The 26,956-nt window shown below is 33.4% G+C and overlaps 1 protein-coding gene across 2 annotated transcripts in view; it reads left to right on the plus strand.

The window, feature by feature from the left end:
* Positions 1 to 462: 462 nt before the first annotated feature.
* The window catches only part of gpr137c (G protein-coupled receptor 137c), a 49,777-nt gene continuing 23,283 nt past the window's right edge, over positions 463 to 26,956 (plus strand). Inside the window, exon 1 of one of the 2 annotated variants that reach the window (XM_087288975.1) lies at positions 463 to 1,150. In XM_087288975.1, the coding sequence (XP_087145101.1) occupies positions 758 to 1,150 (393 nt within the window). In that variant the 5' untranslated portion in view covers positions 463 to 757. 2 annotated transcript variants of the gene reach the window in all.

Here is a 26,956-nt window from a genome sequence, read left to right on the forward strand (position 1 = left end):
GCATAAATATCCTTCAATAATTTATTACATGTATCAATATTATACCCGCGTCACTTTATTAAAAAATATATTATTTTTCACACCGCTATTTAATTGACAAACCAAACTACTGTATAGCTTACATGAAAAACAAACAAGCGCAAACGTCTAAGCAAATAAGCGGTATTGAAAACAACAATGCTGATTGTTTGAAAATTAAAAACGCACAGAGGCAGGACACCTAAAAAGACAAATGATTGGTTTGTCAAAAAAGTAGGAGGGGAGTAGCTCGGTCGTCAGCGAACGTACTTGAAAAGCCTATCATTTTGGCTCGAATGCGACAGAATTTTTCCATTCAGCGCTATTCAGCTGAGAGCCAACATGGCGAAACAGGCGCGTCAAATTCTAGCTCGCTCCTATTGGTCAGTAGGAGGGGCCAAATCTGCAACGCTAGCCAGCTGATCGCTTTTTTTTCCAAGCTCCAGAGTTGGTTTTTCTTAGGTCGGAGGGAGCTGCCTTGCAGAGATTGGGGGCTCTGCTGTTTTTTAATTACTTGTTTTCCCAATTTTTGGTTACAAACATCTGAGAATTGTTTTAAAGTCTGTTCAATACGATAATAACTTAGGGTAGGCTGTAGTTTTATTATTTTCCGCTCATGTGTCATTTGTAATTAAGTTTGACGTTTTTCAGTGTTTGTATCATTTCAAAACATCTCCATGAAAAGTTTTGGACAACTCGTTTTGGATAAGTCGGCGTGATAGCGAGCCATCGTGTCGATATGTTGTTTTTACTAGAAAACCAGGTCAGTGTCAGTGTTTGGACGGACTCATCCTCATCATCCTCCGCCGAACTGATCCAGGCTGCGGTTCCCCCGTCCGTGCAGCTCGGTCTCACTGTTCTCTACACGGTTTTGTATTCGCTCCTCTTCGTGTTTGTTTACCTGCAGCTCTGGTTGATTCTGCACTACGGACACAAACGCTTCAGCTACCAGAGTGTTTTTCTCTTTCTGTGTTTGCTCTGGTCTGCTCTGAGGACGACGCTCTTCTCTTTTTACTTTAAAAATGTTGTTCAAGCAAACCAGCTCCAGCCTCTGCCGTTCTGGCTGCTGTATTGTTTCCCAGTCTGCCTGCAGTTCTTCACCCTGTGTCTGCTCAACCTTTATTTTGCTCAGGTAAGTGCTGTTTTCCCAATGTGTTTGTGTCTCGCAGTGTGTTGCACAACGTCTTTATGAAAGCAGGTAGTCTAAGTAGCATGTAATCTACCATAGAGAGGAAATGAATAATTGTGCGTTCAGTCTGATAGCCATTTTCATGCAACTCGCATCTAAGTGGGTCCCCTCCCACCAAATGTGTTTACTTCATGTGACTGACTGGAACTTCACGCTGTAATTGCGATTAAAACCAGAGGTGTATTGTTATAAAGTCAAATTATGCTGCTTTAAACAATCAAAGACATTTGACATATCCGTGATAGTGTAATAAGAGCACAGCTGGAGGTCATCAGTTTCTGTCCGAGTCCCACAACAGAGCATTTCACAGGACAGTCTGAATGAGGTCTATTATTGACACTTTTTGGTCCATCCTTCCACCCTTTGTGGAGTTTTGGCAGTCTGTGAAAGCATAACCTCATCATACAGGGGATGAAATATTGTTTATCTTCTCAAAAGCTTTATGCACTAGAGGCAGGGACATTGCAGTTCCTTGTTCAACCACGGAAAAGTAACAAATGCAAAGTCAGCACAAATTACTATTATTTTATCATTCACATGCTTTGTGCTTAATCTAAAGTTGATTGCTTTTCTTTTTTTCTGTAGAGGACAGTAAAAGTACAGTTTGTAATGCACAAGCTGCATTTTTATGAGCCGAGAAAGTAAATGGTGACCAAAAAAAAAAAGTAAGAAGCCAGTTTAACTAAACTTGTACATTATTACATGTCTTTTGATGGCATGTAAATTTGATTGAAAGAGACAAAAAATAAACTCACAATCTTTCTTATAGCTTGCACTTTATTTACAGGAATGTCTGTCATGCTGGAAAGAAACCAAAATGGGAATCAAACCCACAACATTCCCAATAGTGTATACTACCTTTGAACTAAAGGTATAACGGCAGTGATAGAATGAGGCCAAAATGGGTTTCAAACCCATGAACATCTTAACAGTGTGCTCTACAAATAACCTACAGGAATGTTTGTTGTTGTTATTAAAAGAGACTAAAATGAGAAGAATAGAACCTACAACCTTTCTAACAGCATACGTTTAAGCTGATGGAATGAGTCTAAAATGGGATTCAAACCCATGAACTTTTTAACATCATGCTCTACATAAGAGCAACAGGAATTTCTGTTGTAATTAAAAGAGACAAAATGAGTATGGAACCTATAAACCACCTAATAGCATACACTATTTTTGAGCTAAAGAATCTGCTGTTGAATGAAAAAGAACGAGACCAAAATGCGACTTAAACTTCATAACAACCGTGAACTTCATAACAGCATGTTTTACTTTTGAGTTACAGCAATGTCTGTTGTCATACAAAGAGACCAAAATGAGAATAGAACCTACAACCTTCATAACATACACTACATTTGATATAATGAAACGAGACTAAAATGGGATTCAAACCCATGGACGTCTTAACAGCATGCTCTACAAATGAGCAACAGGAACATCTGATCTATTTAAAAGAGACAAAAATGAGTACAGAACCTACAACCTTCTTAGCATCATGTGCTATCTTTTAGGTAAAGGAACGGATGCTGAGATATAGAACAAGACCAAAATGGGATTCAAACTTATGAACTTCATCACAACATCTTCTACTTTTGAGCTACGGGAATGTACATTGTAGTGAAGAGAATAGAACCTACAACCTTTAGCATGCACTACCTTTGAGATAAAGCAATGATTGGTAATGTATAACAAAACGGCAATCGCAATCAAACCCATGACCTTTTAACAGCACGTTCTGCTTTTAAACTACAGGACTGTCTGTTGTATTAAAAAGAGACCAAAATGAGAGTAGAACCTACAACCTTCAGCATGCAGTACCTTTGAGATAAAGAAATGGTTGGTGGGATATAACAAAACCATAAAGCCAATCAAACTCATGACCTTTTAAACAGCATGTTTTGCTTTTGAGCTACAGGAATGTCCATTGTAGTAAAATGAGAATAGAACCTAAAGCCTTCAGCATGCACTACATTTTGTGCTAAAGCAATGGTTGGTGGGATATAACAAAACCATAATCGCAATTAAACCCATGACCTTTTGACACCATGTTTTGGTTTTAAGCAATGGTAATATCTACCGTAGTAAAAAGAGACCAAAATAAGAATAGAACCTACAACCTTTAGAAGGCACTACCTTTGAGATAAAGAAATGGTTGGTGGAATAGAAAAAAAACTAATAACAATCAAACCCATGACCTTTTTAACAGCATGTTCTGCTTTTGAGCTACAGGAATGTCCATTGTAGTCAAATGAGAATAGAACCAACAACCTTTAGCATGCATAACCTTTGAGCTAAAGCAATGGTTGGTGGGATATAACAAAACCATAATGGCAATCAAACCCATGACATTTTAACAGCATGTTCTGCTTTTGAGCTACAGAAATGTCCATTGTAGAAAAATGAGAATAGAACCCTCAACCTTCAGTACGCACTACCTTTGAGATAAAGCAATAGTTGGTGGGATATAACAAGACCACAATGGCAATCAAACCCATGACCTTTTACAGCATATTCTGCTTTTAATCTACATGAATGTCTATCGTAGTAAAAAGAGATCAAAATGAAAATAGAACCTGCAACCTTCAGCATGTACTACCTTTGAGATAAAGAAATGGTTGGTGAGATATAACAAAACCATAATGGCAATCAAATCCATGACCTTTTAAACAGCATGTTTTGTATTTGAGCTACAGGAATACCCATCATAGTAAAAAGAGACCAAAATAAGAATAGAACCTACAACCTTCAGCATGCACTACCTTTGAGCAAAAGCAATGGTTGGTAATGTATAACAAAACCACAATGGGAATCAAACCCATGACCTTTTTTAGCAGCATGTTCTGGTTTTGAGCTGAATGTCTACCGTAGTAAAAAGAGACCAAAATGAGAATAGAACTTGCAACCTTCAGCTTACACTACTTTTGAGATAAAGAAATGGTTTGTGGGATATAACAAAACCATAATGTCAATCAAACCCATGAACTTTTTAACAGCATGTTCTGGTTTTGAGCAACAGGAATGTCTATCATAGTAAAAAGAGACCAAAATGAGAACAGAACCTACAACCTTAAGCATGCACTACCTTTGAGTTAAAACAATGATTTGATATATATTACAAAACCACTATGGGGATCAAACCCATGACCTTTTTAACAGCATGTTCTTGAACAACTAGAACGTCTTGCATAGTCCCAAAAAGGGATTTGAACCCACAATTAAACAGTCTGATTGTGGGAAGGTTGTAGGTTCTATTACCAATATATATATCCCTTTGGATAAAAGCATCTCTTTAACACATAAGTGCACATTTTAAGCTGCATTAGACTGAAAAAATTCTCTGCAGCATCTCTAAAACTGCACATGCATTGCAATCATTGTGATTGCACAGAAATGAGAGAGTAATTCTGTTGCTCTGGAGTTCATGTTTCACTTTAAACTTCAAAGCTGAAATAATCCGTAATATGTCTGAGAATGTTATTAATAAGATCCTTTTGACGGAATCAAATCACCCTCTAATATTTTCAGTTTTTAATTCTTACATTTTTTTTGACCATGCAACTCAAAAACCCTGTAAGGCAATGTTAAAACAACCTTGCAATGCAAGAACATTTGCAAGAATTTAAGTAAATATTAAATTCTCTTTTATTATTCATATCCCAGGCTTACCAAATGTGCGCTTTTTGTTTTTTTCCACGTCACCCCAGCTCTGATATTAATCTAACCTTGCTTGTATTGCATTTTATTTCTCCTTTAGTCAGCACGTAGAGCAGTGGCACAGTCAATCCCCGACCGAAGGCCCTGCAGTCTTGTTAGATTTATTGACAGCTTTGTATTTTATGCAGCCACCGTTTATGCATGTCTGCAGCCTTTCCCCTTACACCCACAGTGATTCGCAGAGAGCCGCCTTTTGTTTGTGCGTCTTCCTCGGGAGCTTATTTGAGATGTGGGCATCGTGCAGACACTGCCTGAGCAGCGCGAGTTGGCATTTGAAGGTGCGAGCCAATCAGAAGCACCTGCTGCAAGAGCATTACATCACCCTGCTCAATCCTGTGCTATTCCAGGCACAACAAAAGGGGTGTGCAGCATTCGCTCTGAGAAACTGCCAGCGCACAGACAAAGACGCCAGGCACCCCGACTTAGAAATGAAAAACAAAATAAGATCAGCGGGATGCTGTACCCGAAGGCGACTCTTGTCTGAGTGGGTCATATTTTGTGTGGCTGTCGATGCTGCGTTGTGTCCACTCAGTAAGGACCTAGTGACCACTATTGGAAGTTAAGGATGTTTGATCTAAATTTATATTCCATGATGGTCGGGGATTATTTAAATGCTAGTGAAATGAGCTGTTATTCATCACATTTGGCTGTATGTAGATGGTTTGAAAGGGATATGCAGAATTTTGTACCGTATATTAGGGCTGAACAATATATCGTTTGAGCATTGATATTGCAGTGTGTGTATTTGCAATACTCGCATCATAGGTTTAGATTATTTATCAAAGTTTAAAAGAATTTCCCAGTGTTTGGTTGCAGCTGGAAGGGCATCCGCTGCTTAAAACATATGTGACCCCTGATTAATAAAGGGACTAAGCCGAAAAGAAAATAATTTAGTTTAAAAGATAAAGATATTGTTAAATATATTATTATTTTATTATTATTCATACAATGATGACCATGCTATTTTACATTTGATTGTTCAATTTCTGTACTTTAATACTGTTAGACTCCCCAGAAAGCCATAAAGCATTATTTATTTATTTTGCTTGTTATTTATAATATTTTATGCAGATTCACTGCATAGAAAAAGACTTGATCATCCCAGTCGATCTGAGAATTTTCGATTGAAGGTTTTTTTTAATAATCTACTAAAATTATATACTTATTGTAGTAATAATAATACACTATTTATAATGTGGGGTATCATGGTGTTTGTATGTATGCTCTCCATATGTTGGTGTGGGTTTCCTCCGAGTGCTCCAGTTTCCCCCACAGTCCAAAGATGTGCTTTAGGTGAACTAAACAAGCTTAATAGGTCATAGTGTATATGTGTGAATGCAAGAGTCTATGGGTGTTTCCCACTGTTGGGTCATGGCTGAAAGGCATCAGCGTCATAAAACATATGCTTAATAAGTTGGCGCTTCATTCCGCTGCAGCTACCCCCGATTAATAAAGGGACTAAGCCGAAAAGAAAATGAATGAATGAATAAATGAATGGGTTTATAATGCACTTTTCAAAAACCTAAAGCACTGCAACAACAGAGAAATCAAGCATGCAATAAAATATAAAGTAAAAAAATATACAATAACAAATTCTAAAATATAAACTCGTTAGAATAATCAAGAATCAATATAAGTTAGAAGTCAGAATTATTAGTATTTATTAGTATTAGTATTTGTTCTGTAGACTATCGAAAAAATAGCTTAGAGGGGCTAATAATTTCGACCTTAAAATGGTTTTTGAAAAATTTAAATCTGCTTTTATTCTGGCCGAAATAAAACAAATTAGACTTTCTCCAGTAGTAAAAATATTATCAGACATACTGCGAAAAGTTCCTTGCTCTGTTAAGCAGTTTTTGGAAAAAAAAAAAAAAAATTCAAAGGCGGCTAATAACTCTGACTTCAAATGTATATATGTATTTGTATTTACATACATAATTTGAATAGTTTGTATAAATACAAAAACATACAATGTATTTATATAATGTATATTTATAAAATAAATACTTTATTATGCAGCTTTGGATCAATAAAAATAATTACTTGAAAAGTGCTATACAAATGAATTTGAGTTGAATATACATATTAAATCAAATAATTTTTGCACACTCTGCATAACTCGCTTGTCTTGAAAGCATTTATCAAATGCAAAATGTTTATTAAATGACTATATAATTTATTACATGAACATTTTTAAATGATATGGGTCAAATATATAATATAATATATTTTGAAGAAAAATAAAATATTGCAATGTCGATTTTCCCCTAATATTGTGCAGCCCTATTCCAGATTCAAAACAACCGTATGTCTTTAATTTCATTATTTTATTTATTTTTACTCTTTTATATGACATTTTTATTATTATTATTATTTATTACTATTTTGTAATTTTTAAATTGATTTTACTATGTAATTATGTGTAATTGTGTATAAATATTTTTAAATGATATGGGTGAAATATACGTATAGAAGAAAAATAAAATTTCAATGTCAGTTTTTTTTCCCCCAATATCTATATCGAGACCCATTCCAGATTCAAAACAAGCAGCATGTCTTTAATTTCATTATTATATTATTGGTATTATTATTTATCATTTGTTATTTATTTATTTATACTATGTAATTATATAAACATTTTTAAATGATTTGGGTCATTTAAAAATGTGCATTGATGGATTTGCTCTTCAGAGTTACGGCTTTTAGCAATGAAATTTAAACTACACTTAACTAGACTAAACTCTGAAAACTGGACTGACACCCTTTCAATTTACTACAACTACTATGCTAAGCTGCTTTGACGCACTACATTTTTAAAAACACTATAGAAATAAACATGAATTAAATTAAATTGGGACAAATAAAAAAAGAGATATTTAAGTATGAAAAACAATCCTGTTTACATTTTTTCCCTTGTGAAATAGTACAGAGTATTATGCAGTTTTACCATGATTTAAAGAAGACACCTACAAAAAAAGTCATTTAGTGGAACAGTTTATTTCCCAAACATTTTGACAGTCAGATCTTGGACAAGAATAATTACAGTCCAGCCAAGATTTTAATGAATTGTCATTTTTAATCATTTTATTTTTTTATTATTTTGACTGTCCATCAGATAACTTGCGCATCTGTCATCAAGACACTTTGTAAGGAAGTGGAATTGATTCAAAATGTAATACAATTTATAGTGATTATATTTAATAAGCATAGCACATTAGGTTTTACATAAATTATTCTATTAAGATGGGTAGTGTTACTGATTTTGGTACTGTAATGTTTTTATTCTGTTTCTTCTTTTGTTTGCCAAATGAAAAAAGGATTGCGTGCTCAAAATGTCTGCCGTTGTTTTTTTACAGCAAGAATGCAGGGAAATGCAGTGTCTTTAGGGGCTGAAATTGCAACACTTCAAAATAAGCTTTACTCTTCGCAAGCATTGTCCTATTTCACAGTTTTCCAAACTTCCTCTATCTTCCAGTTCCCCGAGGTGGTGCCGAAGCAATGACCAATTAGTTTTTCAAATTACACTTTCAGCAACTCTTGTGTGCAGAGAAAACACATTAAAGTCGTATGTGTGCAGTGAACGCCAACTGTTTATGTGAAGCAGAAACTCCCCCGTGAATCACATGTGTGATTTCTGTATGTAGGTGTGTGTGTGTAATGCATCACATGAGGCCTCATCAGCAAAGCTCTGCCAAGAAAAGAGATGAGCCATTTTTCACTCCTGTACCCTTTTCGCTGTTCGTGCAGTTGGTGGCATGTTGTCTGCAGTTTTTGTTGCTGTTTGGGGCATAATTCCAACATGATTTCACATATATGAAAAAAAATGTTCTAGATTAGTGCTGCACAATATATCGTATCAGCAACGATATTGAAATGTGCACGTGTCATATTACAGGAAATGTCACATCACAGGATCGACAATGTTGAGTTAGGATTAGGGCTGCACGGTATTGGAAAACTCTGATTATGATATTATATTTTTCTGCGAAAATAATAAATACAATTTTAATAAACAGGAAAAATTGGTGGCATGGTGGCTCGGGGGTTAGCACTGTCGCCTCACTGCAAGATTGTCACTGGTTTGAGTCCCGGCTAGGTCTCAAGTTTGCATGTTCTGCCCGTGTTAACGTGGCTTTCCTCCCGTGTCTCTAGTTTCCCCCACAGTCCACAGTCTTGCAGTATAGGTGAATTGAATAAACTAAATTGTTTCCCGGTACTGGTTTGCAGCTGGAAGGGCATTCGCTGTGTAAAACATGTGCTGGATAAGTTGGCGGTTCATTCCATTGTGGCAACCACAGATTAATAAATTGACTAAGCTAAAGGAAAATGAAATGAAATGAGAAAAATGAAAAGAAAAAAAATTATATGTAAAATTTAGTTTTTTTTATTTCTACGTTATCTTTCCATTCCTAAAGGTGTTAGTTGAACAAATTCTTTACTGTATTATAACTGTTTAATAAAACTTTTTGATTAAATGCACCAAAAATTATAGGCTATATTCATTGAGAAATAGATGAATGTATTCCTTTTCATTAGAGGGTGTACTCCTTTATGCTGAGCACTGTACAAATAAAACAACAATTATTGAATGACATAAAACACAATTTAAGTGTCACAGTGGAGCACAAAAATAGTAATGTATTGTATTTTTAAATCTTTCAAGCCTTTTCGAGCACTAGTTTTGCCCATTTGTCAGCAGAATGTTTATTCCAGTTTAAAATGTAATAGTAAAGAGAATTTAACATAATCTTTTTGTTTTAAATTTTAAATTAGTATTTCTTTACACTCCAAAAAATGATTACTGCTGCTCGTTTAAACTACCTGTTTAAAATGAGCTGACACAACAAAATTCTAGTCATTTTTTTAGGCCAATTAATTTGTTTTATATTTAGTTCATTTAAATTTGTGAACTATTAAGTTAACTTAAGCGTTTGGTGTTGGGACAACATGAAGGAATTGTGTTGGTCCAATACCTGGTTGGCGGGTTAGTTCCCAGCAAGCTTTGCATGGGATTGAATTAAGTAATCTTAGGTGTTTAAAGTTAATAGAGAGACTTTTAGAATTTCATCTTTAGTTTGAAGATTTTCATGTAAGGCTTTAAGTTTTGAGATTAACTTAACCTTGGAGAAGCACCCATGCTTTGAGTGTTGGCAGCTTACTTAGCAAAAATGCAGTTTGTCGATTTGCTCGTTGAGCAATAACTATCCTAAAATGAGTTCTGAGATCAGTCTCAATTAACTGTATGTAACTCATGAAATGCCTAAAAATGGCTGTTTCAGTTAATTTAGGATAACTTCAAATAAAACTAAGGGTGCTTTCACACTAGGTTCAATTGCCTGGACCGTACCCAAGTTCGATTGTTTCCCGGCACCTTCTTGGTTGGTTTGTTTTCACACTGTCTTTTTACTTTCTGAACCCTGGTACAATTGCGTCATCAGGCTGCTGTGCTAGGTAACGGACACGAAAGCAAAGTGCTCGAAATGTAAAGACGTAGGCACATTGTGGTCATTTTGCTTTTACTGAATCTTTCAGTTTTGGACATATAGAAAGCGACTTGCGTCTATCTGGCGCAAAAAATATTATGGATGTTCAGAACATCTTGCGATGTCTGCAATAGCTGTTTTTGGAGGAGACAAGTGAACCGGACCAGAGTTCCTGTGAACTGTACCCCAGACCACCTCTTTCAGGCAGACTAGGGTATGGTTCACGGCTGCGCACCTGAGTTCAAGACACGTTCACACTAGCTAAACGTACCATCAAACCCGGGTGTGGACCAAAACTCCTAGTGTGAAAGCACCCTGAGACTTCGAAATGTACGACACATAATAGACACACATAATATTATCAGACATTTCAGTTTAAGTTAAATAAAAATACAAATTAATTTTAAACTTTTATTTAATAAAATCATGTTGGACCAATTCACTTGCATTTAATTGTGTAAATAGTTTTCCTTAGTTGGTGCTAAACAAATATGTATTGGATGGAAATCCTGCCCTTAATCAAATTGGGTTCAGCCAAATGATTTTTTTATTTTATTTTGTGCTGAATGACGATGGGACATTATGTCATCCATATTTGATTTATTTATTTTTTTTCAGAAAAGTTATGTGACGCATTAAAGAAGATAGTTGCATATTCTTATATACAGATTTGTGTGTGTGCTAACCATGCTGTCAATAAAGCTTAGCTGATTTTAAACCCAGAACATTCCTTCTGAAAGTCAGTCACAAAAGCAGCAGTGCGATGAAAATTGGACTGGCAAATGTAGTTATGAAACATGATGCAGTGGCAGAGTTTTGCTTTAATGTGGTTGCATAAGTTTACTTATTTAATCAAAATTGCTTCATTATTTAATGCACTTTTGAAAGATCGGCCTTCACATCGCTAATATAGGGCCTAACTCAATATCTGTCATCTTTTGAGCCACAAAGTTGTCAAGCATGACATTTCTTCACAATAACCTCATCAAACTGCAGATCCAGGGCCTGTTTCTATAACCGTATCGGCCGGGAGGGTCTTATTAATTCAGTTTGCTGAGGAATCTTTATAATGGGCAGCCAAATGGAGGCTTCACCCCCACGCAGATCTTTACTGGAATGTTGTTTTCTCATTCCCTCAGAGCGTCTTTGTCCTTATAAACCATGCTAGAATTGGAATTGATGATTGTTGCATTAGACTGACACATTTTATTCACTGCCGTTTACATTCCCAGTGCTTCATATTTGGGATCAAGTGACTTGGTGGGGATCAGTTACAGAGTCGTGCCACTTAATTTGTTTAACAAACTCAAGCACCTGTTTGAGTTTTTGCTGGAATCAATCTGCAGAGATAAGAGATGGGCCATTAGTATCTCCTTTATATGGTTGTTGCTGTAAGTTCAGTTGGTGGCATGGTCTGTTGTCATTTTGGGGATGTGTTGAACATAATATCAGATATATGAAAGAACACATTAACACAGTACTATTATATTAAGTAATATTAATTTATTTAAAAACAAATAAATAAAATTTGTTAGAAATTAGTAATAGTTTTATGGATCTGGGGAAGGTCAATTCAGCCTATCTGATTGTAAAATTCAAAATTGAGCCAAAACAAACCATTATGATTGACTAAAATTGGCAATGAAAATTCAGAAATGTAGTTCGACTGGCGTAATAAAATATATATTTTTTAAGTTTGCTTTTAACCACTTAAAGATTCTCAGTTTTTCTGTATATACTGAATTGACTTGAGATATATATATATCTCTGATTATGATTATGATCCCTGATTATGGGAATAATATTCTAATGTACCCTCTCAAATTTACAATTTACACAATAAGATTATATATATCTATCTAATATCTAATATATATATATATATATATATATATATATATATATATATATATATCATTTAATCATTTATATATATATATATATATATATATATATATATATATATATATATATATATATATATATATATATATATATATATATATATATATATATATATATATATATATATATATATATATATATATATATATATATATATCATTTAATTATTTATTTATAGTCACATGACCCAATTTTTTGGTATTCATGTGTTACTTTGCACTACATTGACGATGATTGAAAGCTGTGCCAGAGATGCCTTGGGATGGCATATTTTCTATTACATTCAAATATTTCTTTACTAAAGATGCAAAAAATACACTGTTTAATAAATATTATGTTATTTTATTTAAAAGAGATAATGCTCATTTTATATTTCTAATATGAAAAACATTGAAAATAATTAATTTTGTTTCCGAAAGTGCAAGTTATTTATTTTCACTTTTTCAAATAATAAAAGTTCATTTCAGGCAATGTGTGTTATAATTTCAGTTGTTCAATGTTGATGTTAAATAAATAATCATCGATAGATCGTGTGCATTTCCTTCAATTACTTTAATAAAGTTCTGCAAATGACACTAAATGTCTTTAGAAATAGGGAGATAATACATTTCAATTTTGGGCAAAAAATTACAAACTACAAAGTTTCAACACATTTTTAAATCTTTTTTTTGTTTCTCTTAAATTTTGCTCCATGAATTTCTTTTAATATACATTTTTTCCCTAACATAAATTTAGGGGTATTCATTGTGGAACATTATCATAAGTTATTTTGCTAGATAAGCTCCAGATTTGCCAATATGCACAAATATAATACTGTAAATCTTCCTATAGAAAATATTAACTTAAATGAGAAATTTGTGAGGGGTGTACTACTATATGCCAAGAACTGTCTGTGACATATTTACTAAACTTGTCAGTGAACTATGTGGGCAAAAAAAAAAAAAAAGAATCAATAAAATAATCGTTCATTAATCATAATCAAGTTAAAATGTTCAATTAGTCTAAATTTCAATCAAGATTTTTATTTGTTGGGATTAATATTCCAGCTTATAACACCTTATGTAATATGTCTTGTATGTCTAATATGTCTTATGTTGTTTAAGTATTTATTATTATTATTATTATTATTATTTGTCATTAGTCAAAAGCACATTGTAAAGGTTAAATTGATAGATTTTTTATTTTATGCCTAACATCAATAAAATATTAAGTAAAGATTTTGTCCATGGATATTTTCTGTAAATTTCAAATATTAAAACTTTTAAAACTTTTGATTAGTAAAAGCAAATGCTAAGAACTTTTTATTTGTACTTTTAATGATTTTGAAGGTAGTTTTCTTCAGATTTTTATTAAAATGTTTTTTAAACAGTTTTATCTTGCCAAAATATTCCCCCGTCCTAAAAAACCATGAATCAAGGGAAAACTTTTTATGTATGCAGCTTTTATGTAAAGTATAAATCTCAATTAAAAAATGGCACTGACTCGTGGTCCTGGGTAACAAATATTATTTTCCTAAATCTTTTAAAGTGAAACGTTTGTATTGTGGTTCTATAAACCTATTTTCTATTTTTGACCAATTTCTATTTTGTCTATTTTTCTGTTTTGACCAATTGTCATTTTATGCATTAAAAGTATATTATATTTTAACATAGAAAGACATTTAATGAAGAGTTTGCAGAACAAAAACAATCTAACTGTTTAAGTTGTTCATTGGCTGATTTTCTCTGGAATCAATCATATTTTACTCTTTGACTGCTGACTTGGCTGGAATTTGTTTAGCGCTAATGATTTGAACAGTTGCACTGTTGTGTCAGGAAAAGTTTAGGACGGCTGTTGTTAATCTGTAACTAGGCCACAGTTTCTTTGGCAGGGATCTCTAGGTACTATAGACCTGCTTGTCTTGTCAAGGGAAGAAGTGGGTAACGGGGACAGTCCACAGGAGTATTGAAGGAAAACAGCACTTTAATCCTCTGCTTCCTAAATTAGCCACTTGTTTGTTCCTGGTAAATACAGTTGTTGTTTCTCAACATAAGGGGGCTGAATTTGACTCGTATGCCATGTCACTGTCTTAAAGAGAGAGTTCATAAAAAATTACTGCTAATATACACACCCTAAGGTGGATTTTTGCAATTTCTTGCAAATTTCACTTCAAAACACCTCAATGTATCATCAGCATCTTAATATATTAATTTTAAATTGATAAATATACTGTAAAGTGTTATGCATAATATAGTACTGTTTTCTTTTTCAAAGAGCTAGTAATTGTAAGATTCCTTTTAAATGACTCACCAAGGATCACAGTTTAAAATAATAGCATAGTGGTTTACCTGAAGTTGAGTTAATCTACAGAAATGTTTTTGGTAAAAAAAAAAAGGTGTTTTGCAGTGTTTAAACAGGCTGTTTTTCTACTGCAACTTTAAGAGAAGCTAAATGCTTCTATTTACATCAATTTATTAGGTAGAGGTGTTACAAGACTACTGATCACATAAAAGTCTTTTATTTATTTTTTTGTTGTGTTATTTTTATAAAAATTTTTATTGCAATGATGAGCTCTGCTGTGATGTGAATTTCCCTTTGGGATTAAAGTTTAAACAAACGGAAATTGCTGGATCTGCATTGTTAGGGGTGATCCACTACGATATCATATTTTAAACTTTAGTTAAAGTGTAATGTAGCTGTGTGAACATAAACAACATCTCTGAATGTAATGCACTCAAAGTTCAATGCAAAGGAGACATTGTCTTTTACAGAGTTTGGCTGGCAAACCCTACAGTGAACAAAGTTTGGGGACTACAAAAAAATACATCTGGGTTAGTGAGGTCACAAGCACTTCAGGTTACGCACATTCACCGTGCACCGTACAGAGGCGCTGTAGTGCTAGCAGAGAAAGCTAAAATGCTGTCCAAACGCTGCTATTTTCACAGAGCTTGTTCTGTTTCTGTATTTGGGCTTCCAAAGAACACAACAGAAAGAGAGAAGTGCATACAGTTAAATTTTTATTATGTTCCAGAGAATTATAAAAAAAAATATATATATATATATATATATATATATATATATATATATATATATATATATATATAGCCAGTATTTGACAAAAGAGAACTTCCAGAATCTCTTCCAGTTTAGTGCTGGATTCAGCTAAAACTCCTCCTTTAACCAACAAAGCTGTGGATTGTGAGCCAAAACCTGTATTTTTATTTGTTAAAATTGATGTATTAGACGCAGTTTCTAGCGCTAACAATATGTTGTAGCGAGGACGTAAACAAGGGGAAATGCTGTTTGGCACTGCTAACAATTTAGCTACAAATTCATATATATCAATCAAACTCCTGTAAAGACCCACAATCTTCAGCAGCACTGCATTGTCTCTGTGTGGCCGCTTTCTCTGCTTCTACATCTCAAATAACAAACTCGCAAAAGATACGTGAACATTTCATATTACTTAAACATGATTTAACCTGAATATATGTGAAGGACACTTGTCAGATTTTATTTTAGAGAGCACTTGTGACGTTTAGCTGTATGCTCTTCATTTTCTGTCTGATTCAAAAGCAAAATGCAAAAGCATGTGCTTGAAGTTGCGTGTTGCTTTTCCTGGTGACATAGAGCTGATCTGCGAATCACAGCACATTATGTTAGCTGATCAATCAGAGTCTCTTGAGGGCGGGGCTTTCAGAGGAACTAGTAAATATGACAGTAAATTTCGTGTTAGCTTAGTAGCAGTATATAATCAAAGGTGTATGAAAAAATAACACGAGTTTCTACAAATGAAGCATGAGCACACATTGTTTTGCATCTTATAAACTCAACAAAGCTCTAAATATACACTGTGGACCACCCCTTTAAGCAAATCTATTGATTTGGGTTGGCTAGACTTCACACTGGATATACCGTACTTTTATCATTCAGATGTGTTCAGTAAAGACAACCCAGTACAAAATTAAGCATTAAACAGAGCAGAAGAGAGCATTCTTGAATTGATTCCTAGTGTAGGTAAATGAATCATAGGTTTTAAAAAGTTCCTCAGGGCCTGACATAAGGCACTGGAGAGGGAAAAGTGTGTGTTTTTTTCTACTGTAACTTTAAGAGAAGCTATATCCTGTTGTTTACATCAATTTATTTGGTAAGTTGTGTTACAAAACTATTGATCAAATAGAAAAGTATATTTCTTTTTTTTTGCACTCAAATATTCTGACTTTATTTAGAACTTCAGGGCAAATGTTCAACTAAGAATGTAGATAAATATTAGTTATTTTCTTCTACTAGTAAAAATACTAATTAACATTCATAACGCAATCCAAATATGGTCAATTTTGGACCTTCTGATTCTAGGGGTATTTTATGGACCTAAGCCAAATACAGTTGAAACCAGAAGTTTACATGCACTGTACAAAAAGGCACATAACAATTTTTTTTTTAAGTAACATGGTAATGTAACTAATCTTTCTCTTTTAGGTGAGTTAGAATTATCAAATTTGTTTCTATGCTTAATAGCAGAATAATATTTTTAAAGAAATTGTTAGACCTTTTCTTGAAAGTCAAGTTCACTTACAATGAGATTATTATGCCTCTGAAAAAGCTCAGATGATGGTGTCAAGATTTTGGAAGTTTCTGATTGGCTTATTGACAATATTTAAGTTAATTGGAGGCACAACTGTAGAATTGTATTTAAGGAAAACCTCAAACACACTGCTTCCTTGTGTGACAACACGGGAAAATCAACAAAAAAGCCAGATTACAATTAGCTAAATTACACTGGGAAAAAGAATAATTTTTGGAGACATGTCCTGTGGTCTGATGGAACTAAGATTGAACAGTTTGGCCATAATGGGTCTTCCAAACAGACCATGACCTTAAGCATACTGCCAAATTAGTTAAAATGTGCTTAGAGTGAATGTTTTGGAGTGGCCATCACAAAGCCCTCAACTCAATCCTAAAGAAAACTTGTGGGCAGAGTTGAAAAAGCTTGTACAAGCAAGACAGCCACCAAATCTGCAGGAGGAATGGGCCAAAATTTTTTCAAACTATTGTGAGAAGCTTGAGGAAGGATACCTAAAACATTTGACCAAAGTTATACAGTTTAAAAGCAAAGCTAAAAAAATACAAAGGAATGTTTAGATAATATTAATAAAAAATTCTCTAAAAAAACATTCTCTCATTATTCTGGCATTTAGCAAATATAAATCATTTAAGTAATCCTAAAGGTCCTAAAATAGTAAATGTTTAGTATGATTTTATTTTATTTTTTTAAATGGTTATGTACCTTTTTTTTTTTAGAGTTTATGTAAACTTCTGGTTTCAACTGTACCTGCAATGGAATGTCAGAGAACAATTTAACTTATTAAATCAATGCAGTATATGACACCTTTAAATATATGACACTTTTTGCCATTTGTTGAAAAGGCTCCTTCACCTCACACAAAACTGCCATCCTTTCATTTAAGTTTCGACAACATGTTTATTCACAAATTTCTTTGGTGTTTCTTGTCAGCTGCTGTTCACATTCCCGTGGAAGTGTGTGTTTGCTGGCTACAGATGTTATTCAAGCGTTTGGGTCACAGACATGTAAAGTATGACTCATTTGGCATGGGCTTTGTCAGAGAGAGGGAAACATTTCTGCTCTCCAAACACACACTTTCTGCCTGCTTGAATGATTGCAAGCGAATTAGAATTAAACAGATTATGAGGATCTCTTTGTGTGTGTTTATTTACATGGCATGGCTAGTGTTTTGGTGCTGTTTTTATTGTGGTATGGGTGTTGGTAAAGGCGGCAGTTTGGGCATGAATTGGACATGCTTTGACCTGAAAGCTGTTCATCAGTGGTGTTTTGCACTGCCGTCCTTTGTAGCCTGTAGCTGTCAGTATGGTGTGGTCTCATTTAAAGTCTATCAGCATTAAAATTGAACGAATGCAATTTGATTTAAGGGCCTTTATGTAAATGAGAAATTCATTAAAAAGCCCATGTCTCCCACATAAAAAAATAAATAAATCATGCTTTGCTGAGACATTTTTTTTTTTTTTTACAATAAATTTTTATATTACATTATTAAATCAAGTAACACTTTTTACACTCAAAAGAAACTTTATGTTGTCCGACTCCCAACACAAGTCATTCATTCATTTTCTTATCGCTTAGTCCCTTTATTAATCTGGGTCCGCCACAGTGGAATGAACCGCCAACTTATCCAGCACGTTTTTTTACGCAACGGATGCCCTTCCAGCCGCAACCCATTTCTGGAAAACCAACACAAGTCATTTTAGGTTTTAAAAAGACTTCAGAATTGTGTTGCGTCAACTTTTTTGATTCTGCTACTGACTTTCTATATCTCCGTTATGACATAGTATTTAATAGCTTTCTTGTCTATATGTCTTTTATGCTGGTTGCAATGGTTTTATAATTATGATTTAATAATATATCATATAATTTAGTCTCCTCTAGTTTTATCTTAGTTTCTCAATTTCTACTTTTTATCTCTTTTTTTTTTTTGAATGCTGTAATTTTAACTTGAGGTCTCATAATTACGAATTTATGGCACATCGTGGTATATTACTGTGGTAACACTTTGTGTTAAGGTTTCGTTAATATATTTACAAACATGAACAAACAACAAACACATTCACTACAGTATTCCTCTTTGATAACGTTGGTGAAGTTGTTAATTTTAACTCACAGTGGCATTTATAACGTTAACAAGTATGAAACTGGAATTTAATAATGCACTAGTAAATGTTGAACTATGATTTAATAAAGGCTGTACAAGCACCGTTTATTATTCGTTTATGTTAGTAAATACGTTAACAAATGAAACCTTATTATAAAGTGTGACCATTATTTTTAATAATCTCAGGACTCTATCTCTTATGACCAAGCATTTTGCCTAATTATCAATACCTAATTAGCCAATTACCTTAACTAATTAATAATACCTAATTACTGTTCTCAAAATAATTATTAGTGGATTATTATTTTAATAATTATTTGGTTTCCAAGGAAATTTAGACTGAGCTCTGAGAACAAACCATTTACTTGCTGCTGCATGTCTAATTTAAAGCTTTTTTAAATTTATTTTGATTATCTGAGCGTAACATAAGTCTGATTATGATGATCGTAAAGACTTCTCGACCCTGTTGCAGAAAACGAACCTTTTTTCCCTGGAATGATTTTTACTGCTACACAGTGTCTTTTTAGCATCAATATCGCAATCTGTGCATCCACAATAGTCATATCGCAGGATCTACGGTGTTGAATTGGTAGAATAGCCGACCAGGAGTTTAGAACATGAGATTTGTGAAGTCATTGAAGATTTTTACCATAAATAATGGAGCAAAAGTTTATCATTTGCATGTGTTTTAAGGCCTGTGACTGTAAGCATATCGAGAAGAGAGAGTTTAAAGCATTCGGGCACAATTAATTGTACCATTTGTAAGGATTTTTTTGAATTCTTTGTACAATGAAGACTATGCAGTGCTATTTTACATTTGATTATTTAATCTCTGTACCTGAATGCTTACCAAATTAGCTATTTAAGCCATAAGGTGAAATTGTATTCATATAATTGCAACTGTTTTTTTTAATATTCACTAGGGTTGCATGGTTTACCGGTACAATGGTAATGTCATGATAGTATGGCTCCAAAAGTCTGTGCCACTGTAGTTCGTAAACGGTAGTATCGTCATTAACCGTCTGCCTACAATACATAATGTTGCATGGAAGAGTCACTAAAACGCTCACACGTTTGTGCAACAACAGACCATTTTATTTGAATAGTCTGTGGAGCCCTTTAAGGTTGCAAAACTGTGTAGAATTCATGCCTTATATGATAGCCTATTGCACGTTTTCTGACGCTTCAGTTAGAATATAAATTGGTTCATTTCTACTCCTTTTAATATGATTAAGTAGCTACAACAATCGCGACAATCTCTTAAAAAGAGCGACTCGCAAAGTTAAATTTTGAATTACTTGCTTGATAAGACTGAAAAAAATAACCTATAGATAGAGGTAACATTGAAACGATTTTTGACCACCTCATAAAGTCTAATTTGATTGGCAAAATGCTCCTTTTGTAACTAATTATGTTTGGTATAACTTGTATCTTTATTTTAGGGTATATTTGTTAGTCGGTTATCTACAAAATAGACAAAAAGAACTATTAATTTTAGGTGAAGTCACATGCAAATGCTTTTTACAATAATAAGGCAATCATTAATTCAATTCAAGTGGGCCTATTATAACATATAAAATGAAGTATTTCTGACAATTTTCTTTATTTCATGGATTTAAGTTATGAATTACAGTATCCCAATACTACTTTGTATCATGATACTTCAGGGGGTATAATATTGCAACATGAATTAGTGGTGTAAACCCTAATATTCACAGATTTTTCCAATATCGTGCAGCCCTAGAAGTTATCCTCTCAGCTATTGCTGGAACTGTATGGAGTAGTTAAGCGAAACTATTGATTTGAGTTGACTATAATTCACACCAGATGCCGAACCTCCATCATTCATACATGTTCAGCGATGACAACCCAGTACAAAATCAAGCATTAAACAGAGCAGAAGAAAGCGTTCCAGAATTGATTCCCAGCGTATAGGTAGATGAATCACAGGTTTTTAAAGCTCCTCAGGGCCTGACGTGAGGCACTGGAGAGGGGAAAGTGTGCGTTTGCAGGATTGTGTACCAAGGAAGAAAACAGGAAATGATGAGTTCAAGCATGTAAACATGTCAGAAGGTCTCAGTGTCCATTCAGATGAAGAATTTCCTTCTCTTTGGCTTGGTAAATCAGTCATATGCACTGAGCAGTTGCATGTGATCTGCTGTCAGGCTTCGCAAGCCAGAGCCCCCTCTGTGGTTTTCTCACATCTTCAGTTCCAGTCTTTACAAACTTAAATCAGATTTTTGAAGTCAAATCTATTAACCCTCCTGTGAAAAATATTTTTCAAATATTTCCCAAATGGTGTTTAACAGAGCAAGAAAGTTTTCTGAAGAAAGTTTTATTTGTTTTATTTCAGCTAGAATAAAAGCAGTTTTTAATTTTTAGGTCAATTTTAAGGTCAATGTTATTATTATAATATTACCCCCTTTAAGCAATATTTTTTTTCGATTGTCTACAGAACAAACCCTCATGATACAATGAGCCTTTAAATTGCACTTTAAGCTGAATACTAGTATATTGTAAAATATTATGTACTGTCGTGGAAAAGATAAGTCAGTTATCAGAAATTAAATAATAATTAAAACTATTGTGTTTTAGAAAAAAATTATTTTGGTTAATAGTAATTAGGGGAAAATATTTACAGGTGGGCTAATTATTCAGGAGGACTAATAATTCTGACTTCAACTGTATTTGCTCATTTTATGTATATTAATTTAACACCAGTATTTGTTCTATCCATTTATAGAAAATGTTTTTTTTTTTAATCAAAATGAACAAAAAGCATGAAACTTTAACATTTTCAAAACTTAAAAAGAGGTTATTAATGTTACCCAAGTATTACATACATTTTTTTACGTTTTTTTTTTTTTGCAAGATACTATTCACAACATCAGTAATCGGGTAATGGAGGGGCGGAGAGCATGGGACTGATTCCTAAAAGACACAGTGACAGACGAGTCTCCATATTGATCTCGTGGGCCAGCCTGTACACCTGTAGCTTTTTACTAGATAGACGTACAGCATTCACCAACCTAGACTGCAGCTCGGCACAAGAAGTTTGGCCAGAGGAGAAATGGTCATGCCAAACTTAGCCTGCTCCCTCTCAAGGTTTTTTTTTTTTTTCTCTCTCCACTTTCGTCAGTTGGTAAAGTTTGTTCCTCGCCTCTGTTGCCTCTGGCTTGCTTGGTTTGGGACTTGTGGAGCTGCGCATAGATAGATTTGCTCTTCAGTGTTTGGACTTTCAGCAATGAAAATTAAACCACACTGAACTTAACTAAACTGGACTTAAACTCTGAAAACTGGACTGACACTGTTTTAATTTGCTAGAATTCCTATATGTTAAGCTACTTTGACACAATCTACATTGTAAAAGTGTGATGGTTTGTTCTGTAGACAGTGGGGAAAAAATTAGCTTTAGGGGCTAATAATTTTGTCCTTAAAATGGTGTTTAAAAAAAATAATAACTGCTTTTATTCTAGCTGAAATAAAACCAAAAGACTTTCTTAAGAAGAAAAAGTATTATCAGACATGCCTTGAAAATTTCCTTGCTCTGTAAAACAAAATTTGGAAAATATTTTTAAAAAATTCAAAGGGGGTAATAATTCTGACTTCAACTACATTTGCATTCTTATATCATTTTTACCAAAACTATTTACAGAAGAAAGGGGGTGTGGAAGCAGTATTTACAGTAAAATAAATCATGAAGTGGCAAAGGTGCATTAGGTTGAATGGGAGTAATGTACTAAATCCCTTTAGACCAAAAGTCAACAGATGTATCTTTGTGGCTGTGCACATGGTATGTAATGTTATCGATAATTAATGTACATTTTTCAAAACATCAATTAGGGCTGAACAATGCTGGAAAAATCTAACATTGAGATGTGTGTGTGTGTATATATATATATATATATATATATATATATATATATATATATATATATATATATATATATATATATATATATATATATATATATATATATATATATATTATTTTATTTTTATTTATTTATTTATTTTTTTTGCGATGCAACTGACTCTTAAAGAGAATGGGAGATGAGACTATAATTGGTTTAATGCACATTATACTTAAAACACACCCATAACTCATTAAGAGCAAAAGCACAACCCTGTTGGACCATGCGCCATGGCGCAAACTGTAATTTTTTTTCATCCTTAAAATAGCAAAAGTGGATTTGGACATGCCCTTAATGCGTTTGCACCATGTACTTTAGACTTTGCGCCTAGATTATTAAAATAGAGCTCAATATCTCTATTTGTAAAGAATGTATAATGTTAGATGGATTGGGATGATTCTGCAGTGGAAGTGCATCTCCATAAAATCCAATAAACAATCTTTAGAATTTTTGGGTTCCTCTAACACCTTTTCGTTTGTGCTTTTGTCTGTGCTATTTGCAACACTTTTCTGTATTTGCACATGTTGTGAGTATTTTCATGCATAAAAATCTATGAACACATTCAAGAAAAAGATACAATGTTATGCTTTATTAATACCTCAGTCAAATAGTATTGAGGTACAGTAAATAAATTATAAATATAATTCAATAAAATTAATCATAGTTAAGGTCACAAATGGTACAATTTCTTGTACCCGAATGCTTTTAAAATCCTTATACAATCACAGGCATCAAAACTTGTGTGAATGATGACATTGTGATATTGATGCAGGAACCATATATTGTATAGCTCTAATATTAATTGGATTTGTGGTTGATTAGGTTTTTATCAACATCTAATAATGGCTTTTTACTTTTAAGTGAGGAATACTCTATACATACATGTATTTGTTTTTGCTTTTTAAACAAATCAATTGATAGCATACACAAATAAGTATTACTTTCACTTTCAATGTTTGAAAAAAAGTGTATTAAACATATTTTATGTGTCACGTTTAAACAACTAGTTCTACTTGAATAAAAGTTTGCTTAATCATGTAAGAAAACGTCTTGTTTGAAAGTGGCACAACAAGTAGCGATAACATTTCACACCATCAGTAAAAGAGGAACGATACTTAACCTCACAGAGTCTCATGACACCGAACCGCAGCATTATGCATTTTCAAAAGCATGACTCAGTGTGAAGTGGATGTCTCATGGTAAAAATACATTTAAGGAACTAAGAAAAATATCTGTCGTGGGTCACAGATGGGGCTTAAATATCTATCTACTAAGAAGGCTGCTGTCTGCTTCCTGTTTTTTTTTTTTTCCTGTGACTGACCGAATGTAGCTTGTGTTTGTGTGTTATGGAAGTCATGAGTTCACATTTTATCCCAAGCAAAACATGTCTGTCCCAGCTCAGAATACAGTTCTTATTTTTTTTCGTTTAAATTTTAGAAAAAGTCTTCTTCAATTCATGTCAATTATTTCAATTATTGTAGTAGAACTAGTAATAAACTTATTTTTTAAAGTTATCCTTCAAAACTAGAGATGCAATGACTGTTTGGGATGCTAAATTATTAGTTAATTCATTCATTTTCCTTCGTCTAAGTTTCTTATTGTCAGGTCTCAACAGTGGAATGAACCACCAACTATTCTGGCATTTGTTTACATAGCTTATGCTCTTCCAGCTGCAACCCAGTACTGGGAAACACCAATACACTCTCACATTCAAACACATTCACATGCAAACTCCACACAGGAATGCCAACTGGCCCAGCTGGGACTTGAACCAGCAATCTTCTTGCTGTGTGGCAACAGTGATAACCACTGAGCCATCGTGGTGCCCAGTACAAAATTATCTGTAGAAAAATTACAAAAAACTGCCCTATCCTAAAATATAAATAAAATGCACACTTTTTAATAAAAGAAATACAACATACTTTACCTGTTTACATTTTACTGTCTTTCACAACTTTTAATACTTTTTACCACCTATTTTTATTTGTCTACATGAATGCAATTTCATGATTTGCTGATCACAATGTTACTGGATTTACAGAGTTTTTTTTTTTAATCATGATGATCACGGTTTAAATGATAATGAAAATTTTAAATGGTAATATTTTTTTTTTTTAAACATTTATTTGTAATGATTTTCTCAAGCTTTAACAAAACATTTTGTACATTTAAAGTTGTAACTTTCCCCCCATTTTCGAACACTGCCGCCGAAATAAATTAGCAAACAAATAAAATTAAAATACAATTACAACAGGAATAAATAAAAGTATAGCAAAATTGAAAATATTGTTAATAATAGTAAATAATTTTAAATGGTAATATTAATGTTAGAATTTTTATCGTGGATTATCTTGAAAACGATAATCATGAAATCATTAACTAACTATCAGTGTTCACACTCAAGTCCTTTTTGGTGCAGCGCAACAAATAAGAAAATTATGTAATCAGTCTTGGTTAGCTTAGAGTTTACAAAACAGACCCAGACATACCAAAAAACCTTTTTATTTTTGCAATGTAACTTGCAACTTACAGTGGAGTTACAATTGGTAGCCTTCTTTACTGTCTTTTTAGCAGTCTCGTTCCACTTGTTTTAATGCACATTTGAATGCCATTTTACATGCCATTTATTGCCTTATACTGAAAGCAGCAGCAGATAGTTCACCTCAGATCTTGAAAATAAAATAAAATTTTTTAATTGAACTTACTCCGCACAAAACAACACGTATCAGTGATTCAGCATTTAATAATATTAAAAATATTTAATACGTATCAACTAGGTTATAAACCTTCCCATTTCGTTGGAGTGCAGTAAGTGCACTATTCTGTGCTTCTGAATGGCTGTATTTCATTTTTTTTATCTGTTTCGTTTGGTGCAAACAGCCAAATTGTTTAATACTGCAAATTTCTCTATCTATAATGTTGTTAGGACACAGGGTTACAATGTAACCTGCTCACCTAATGTTTTGTTCGTAATATTAATATCATTTCCTAATTAAAACCTCATGTAAGACTCTGAATCTGCATCTCATTTTGGATTCTTCTACTGTTCACCAGAGATTGAATATCGTTCCAGTATGCATGCTTTAAGAGCCTTCCTGACTGAATGAATTAAATTTTCCAGCAAGGCAACAGGGGAGGGGGGCTGAAATATTATTGGCTAAAGTGGGAGTGGGCATAAAAGAACAGAAACAAAGACAGCTGTTCCGGTACATAGCACACATTTTCAAAGCAGAATTTCTAACTTCACCATTGTTTTTCAGATAAACAAGTATGTTTACTTAGCATGTTTCTTTAATGTCTGCAGGTATATTATGGTATTTTTATGCTGTAAAAAGGTCAAATACTTACATACAGCACCTTTAATAGTTTAAAGTGATATATTGTCTGGGTTGGTGTTGTATATTACATTACAAAGACCTTCTAATAAATTGCCAGTGCATTTTTCTATTATTTTAAAGACTTTTTTCTTTCTTTATAACCTTTTTATACATTACATTATTCAAAACTACCAAAATGTCAATGAAAAAGTCACTTTGTTAAACTGTAGAGTTGAATTTACAACATCAAAAGTTGACAGAGCAGAGATCAAGGCCCCATGATGCAATTCACAACTGCAAAAACACAGAAAACACACAAAATACGGAAACTGTTAATTAACAGATATCTTTTACAGTGCATAATTCCTCAAATTTAAACTAAAATACTAAATAATAAAATATAGAGACATTTCAAAGTAAAACTGAATTACAATGCAAACAGACAACCACTTAAAACACCTTAGAAACTGCATTGTAGTATTTTTATATTTATAATAATGATTTCCAAACATTTAGTTTTTTCAGAAAAGGTAAACATAATCATATCTGACCTGTACCTTTCTCCACCTTGTGACAAACAAATGAAAAAAAAAACAAAACCCTGCAGTATCTAATCTGCAAGCTGGCAGTGAGTGTTGAATGTGGAGCGTGCTGACCTTGTTTTTGCATGTAAGACTGTGTGGTTCGGGGTGGGGAGAGGAGAGAGCGCATAGATATGAGCTTTTAACGCTGTCTTTTCTCTGTGAAA

Source organism: Danio rerio, chromosome 17 (assembly GCF_052040795.2).
Source record: "Danio rerio strain M-AB ecotype USA chromosome 17, GRCz13ab, whole genome shotgun sequence".
Taxonomy (NCBI): domain Eukaryota; kingdom Metazoa; phylum Chordata; class Actinopteri; order Cypriniformes; family Danionidae; genus Danio; species Danio rerio.